This window comes from Branchiostoma floridae, chromosome 12 (assembly GCF_000003815.2).
Source record: "Branchiostoma floridae strain S238N-H82 chromosome 12, Bfl_VNyyK, whole genome shotgun sequence".
In the NCBI taxonomy this organism is placed as follows: domain Eukaryota; kingdom Metazoa; phylum Chordata; class Leptocardii; order Amphioxiformes; family Branchiostomatidae; genus Branchiostoma; species Branchiostoma floridae.
Genome location: NC_049990.1, coordinates 5,068,491 through 5,073,559, shown reverse-complemented (window position 1 = coordinate 5,073,559; position 5,069 = coordinate 5,068,491). Strand labels below are relative to the sequence as shown.

General features: G+C 45.4%; 1 protein-coding gene across 1 annotated transcript in view; it reads right to left on the bottom strand.

The window, feature by feature from the left end:
• LOC118428032 (neutral and basic amino acid transport protein rBAT-like) overlaps positions 1 to 5,069 on the bottom strand; it is a 9,764-nt gene extending 4,695 nt beyond the window's left edge. The window contains exons 1-6 of the mRNA XM_035837998.1: positions 4,594 to 5,069; positions 2,966 to 3,238; positions 2,009 to 2,188; positions 1,501 to 1,667; positions 1,253 to 1,378; positions 408 to 542 (exon numbers count right to left, since the gene is read on the bottom strand). Coding sequence (XP_035693891.1) covers positions 408 to 542; positions 1,253 to 1,378; positions 1,501 to 1,667; positions 2,009 to 2,188; positions 2,966 to 3,238; positions 4,594 to 4,852 — 1,140 coding nt within the window. The 5' untranslated portion in view covers positions 4,853 to 5,069. The remainder of the gene's footprint in view (positions 1 to 407; positions 543 to 1,252; positions 1,379 to 1,500; positions 1,668 to 2,008; positions 2,189 to 2,965; positions 3,239 to 4,593) is intronic.

The window sequence follows — 5,069 nt, the reverse complement described above, 5'->3', positions numbered from 1 at the left end:
TGAAGAGTAGGTTCTGGCGTGGTTCTTTGACGTTTAACGACAGAGGCTTAAACACCTGAAACTTCCACATACATGGTGCCACCGGCTTCTATCACCATCTCTACGTATTAAAGAAAGCAGGGTTCGAACCTCGGCCCCTGAAAATGATTTGTCCCGTCTTAAGTCACAGATATATTTAAAGCAACGTCACTAGATCATACTGAAATCAAATATGAACACATCACTGTGTTTTAGGTGCTTTTTGTCGCCTTCTGATTTGGAGTAATGGACTTTTCAGAACGTGAGACGTTGAAACGTGAGGGCCGGCCTTACACTTTGACATTCATATGATAGACCACAGTACTGCACACGCGCACTCGACAATCTGAAGTGGCGTATGATAAGATAAAATTCTTGGCAAAACCTACCGGGCCGCAGTTGCCTTGTGCCACACACGGGGCTTCAGGGGCATCCATGGTGTAAGTCGGCTCCTCCAGACCGTGTGCGATGGCGTCCACTCTGAACCCGTCCACTCCGCGGGACAACCATGTACGGACAACGTCCTGCAAACAACAGCCACACAGTGTAAGTCTTTCACTGTAGAGACATTAAATTAAATGTAGTTATAACATCGTCGTTATACCCCTGTCACATTTGGCAAAAATCGATCGGACGACGATTCTGCGGCAATCGCTTGAGCCTCGCTTATAATGATAACTTTATTGCACAACAATTGTACAGGGCACAAAGTATGGCTTATATGTGACAGGGACGTTTTTCAGGTGAAAAATACGCGCAACCCTTTGTCAATCTTAAATATGGCCAATCTTCCATCGATACGCCCGAAGATCGTGGATAATGTGACGGGTATTATACACATGTAGGCCGACGTCACATTTCCAAACCGGGCCCCGCCCAGGCAGCTTTCGGAAACAAAACGTATCATGATATTAAAGACATCAAAATATACAAGACGTAAAGAGAATAGCTGTGGGCATTATTTGTGTATATTTCTACGTCTATGAAAGTGCCAAAAACACCTCTTGAACTGCCCTTTTGCCAATTTGGACCTAAGCATAAGACACACACATTAAAAAAAGGGTGTTATGAAGGCGGCCTTTTCAAAAACATCTATAGTTTAAGATTACTGATGCAGATTTAATTTCCGAATTCACCATAATGTGAAAGGGGCGATCTTACAGCCTCGGGTAGACTTATGAGAGTTGACCATATAGTACTACTTAAAATTTAATCGTAGCCGCTCATAACTTACTGTTAATTCCTGTTTAACGTCTTTATTCCTGAGGTTGAGGTCCGGCTGTTCCACCAGGAACTGGTGCAGGTAACACTGTCCTCTGGTGTCGTCCCACTGCCACATAGACTCGGTGAACACAGATCGCTGGAAGAGGAAGTTAACACAACGATTACCGACAGCTCAAAACAATTTCATCAGGTTGGTTGAACGTAAAGGATATTTGGAGTTTTCTGTCACATGTGAAAAACAGAAGTTGGTTTCCTTACCCAGTCAGTTGGAGGGGGATCGGGGATTCCGTCGCCGTCGTTGTCATCACTACAGTCCTTCCAGACGTAGTAGTCTGTGTATGGCTCCTCCCTGGCCCGACTTTTGTTGAACCATTCATGCTGGTCACTGGTGTGGTTGGGAACGAAATCCAGGATCAACTTCATTCCTTGGAGAGTAGAAAGTACACGATGAGTCAATTATGACACTGACAAAGTTTCAAAAAAGAGTTATAACATTCAATAAAGAGTCTAACCAGCAATAGGGGAAAATGTCTTTCCTTGTGTACGCGCCATGATGATCAACGTGGAGATCGTGGGCACTAACAAAAGAATACTTAAAGGACTTATAAGGACTCTAAACAATATCTGTATCTCTGTTATATACTTTGTCTGACCCTCTTCCCTCATGACCTCAATGAAAAGCGACCTGCAGGCCGATTTGAGCTTTTATGAATAAATAAAGATTCAAACAAACAAACAAACAAGAAGAATACAAAAATGAAATCACCTCGTTCGTGCATTGCATCCAGGAGTCTCTGGAAGTCGTCCAGCGTGCCGAACGTCTCCCAGATCCCGGTGTAATCGGACACGTCATAGCCGAAATCCTTCATGGGAGACGGGAAGATGGGGCTCAACCAGACGGTCTTCACGCCCAGGTCATCCAGATAGCCCAGCTTCTCGTGAATGCCTGGGTGGGAACGCGGTAAGAGGTTTTTACAGTGCTCTGTGCACAAAAAACGCCACATAAGGTACGTACAGACACCTGCATAGAGGCTAAGGTGCAGGTCTGGACCTGGACACTTTGACAAAGCAAGGGGCATGCATGATTTCGAGAAGATCTCAAATCAAAGATGGTGCTATACCATACCATATCTTTATCTATTTTTCTCACTTTTCTCGTGGATACCTGGACGGGAACGTGGTTAAAAGTTAAAGTTGCCCGTACATCTGTAACAGATGCTCGGTGGTGGCGCCCATCTCCATTTCTGTAGCCCGTGGGCCACACATTTGGCATGCCACTACAGAGGCTAGTCCGCTGGTAGTGATTTCTCATAAGTGCTGAAAGGTACTAAGCTGAGAAAGCGGAATATACCATTTTTGGGATCGAGCTCATGACCTATCAAATGCAAGGCGAGCACTCTACCTACAGTTGTACTTGGATGTAATAAGTTCATTCAGACACATACTGGTGGTAGCTTCGGGCATGAAAATGATTAAGGGCGTCGTCACATAGGTCGTGCGATCGTCGAAAACTTCGGGTATTTTGCTGGACAAAGTCTAACTGCCTTGGTACACAAAATGCTGTTTTGAATTCATGTCGGTGGTTGTTTCACGGCCTGCTTGAAAATCCTATAGCTATGGCATCCAAATCGTGCGACGATTGCTCGACCTTTATGTGATCTCGCCCCAAATTATATGCACTATTACGCCTGTCAGGATCATGTCAGGCGGTTCGAATGTGTACCTTTGATGTCGCCGATGCCGTCTCCGTCAGAGTCCTTGAATGACCTTGGGTAGATCTGGTAGATGACGGTGTCCTGCCACCACGGCAGGCAGCTTGGTGACGTCATGATGACGAAGACGGTCCAGGCGATCAGGCCCAGGCCGGCCACGATGAAGATGGTCAGGAAGAACCAGCGCAGTCCGACCCATAGCGGCTGCTCGGAGTACTGCAGGAGGACCTCCTTGGGCATGCCGGCGTAAGGCCCAGTGTTCTTTGGGATCGCACTTTCGGGGTCTGAAACAAGCAATGGAAACACCTTAGATAAGATCTTAAGGGTTGTTGACGCACTTCATAAAGCGTTTATATCAATAGTAACTTAATTTAACGACGGAAAACGGTTCAATTGTTACGGTCAAATCTCCCCTTGGTAAGGACCACATGAACATCGATACACAGTCATATCTGTACTAGTGACCATCTCTACATGAGGACCCCCTGTCCAGTGGTATTCAGCTAATGCTGTACTACCGACCAACTATACATGAGGATCACCTGGCCATTGTGACTACTTCTTGGTCGTTCCTTAGATTACTTCAATTTCTCATTGACACAATCATTAAGAGTCCTGTTTAAGTAGTAACCACCTGTCCACGCAGACAAGATTTCATCGGTCCCAAGACGGGTTTTGTTGGGCTGTTTTGACTGTATAATTTTACATGGAATAATCTAATTCGCCGATGTATAGAAATAGCTTTTATTACACAAGATACAATGCATAATAAGCAACATTAACAAGACAGAACACATGAAAACTTCTATCTAGCTTCTGGTCTATGCCGATCATAAATTCTCTCAACATAAACGAAGGTAGCAGTTTAATAGGTCCCCTTGCGAGCATATGCGCACAAACAATCCATTGTACCTGGCAGTGCTCTCCAATTTTGTAGGGTGATAAATGCCAAGTGTTTGCATTGTCTGGTAAATCATTGACAGAAAACAAGCACAGTGCTGCGCTACCTGTAGTGGTCTCGTGGTGTTGTACCACACCCATGTTTATTTTGCTCTTACCCTCCCATGATTCGTTGTAGTTGCCATACAGTAAGACACTGGAATATTTTTCTTGAATATAGCAATGCGAAAACCTTGAAGTCAAGCTTTTTATGATGAAATGTTCTTGAAACTGCTAGCCGCCTGATCGTCGACAATGTTGTGGCAAACCTGAATGCTACGTCATTTCTGACCGAGCTGTTGACTCTAGCGTAGAGTCCCTGTTAATAAAATATTCCTGTCAGAAAAATTTTCCATCAAAACATTGTCTTTTGGAGAATAACAGATTTGTGGTGTATGTGGTCGGAAATATTTTAAAACGTTCCATTTCTGTTTAAAATTTGCCACAACACATCAAATACTTAATAATATAAGGCATTGCCTTTTCTTGTGTCATAATCTCTCTCCCATTCTCTGCCTCTTTCTTTCTTTCTCTCTCTCTCTCTCTCTCTCTCTCTCTAGCCCTTTTTCTGTCTTCTTTTTGTCTGTCTCTTTCTTTCTGTTTGTCTGTTACTGAAGATGTGTGTGTTCACAATGGAAGTAGAGTGACATATTTGAATAGAACCACATCTAACGTTACGTCCACAATACTCAAAACTCACCTGCGATTTCGAACTTTGCAGGTCCAGCCGAGAACCCGTACCCCACTTCAGGCGTCTCCACGTCCTTCCCCTCTGCAACACTGCCGTTCTGAGGCGGTGACACGGGGTCTACCGGCCCGGGCAGGGGGTTGGAGTACAGGAACCCTCCCCGGGGAGGCATGGCGTCCGAGCTGCGGATGCTCTGGTACTCGTTCACCGTCGCCTCTATGCGGGAGTCCCGGTCGTCCTCCGAAGGCACGTAGCCCGAATTCTGCGACATGTTGTTGTCTGATCGCTACTGTTGATGTCGTCAAGCGTAAAAATGGTTTTAAACGAAAGGAAATTTGTGGTAAGAGCAACGTTTTTCCAGCACAGTGTGGTCTGCACCCGCCCAAATTACCGCAATGGCGCGCACTCTAGTCGGCTAATGTTTATCGCTGCGGGCGAACACAAAGGGAGGGTCAATAAAACAGAGGGCGGGACGGCTCTAACGGAGC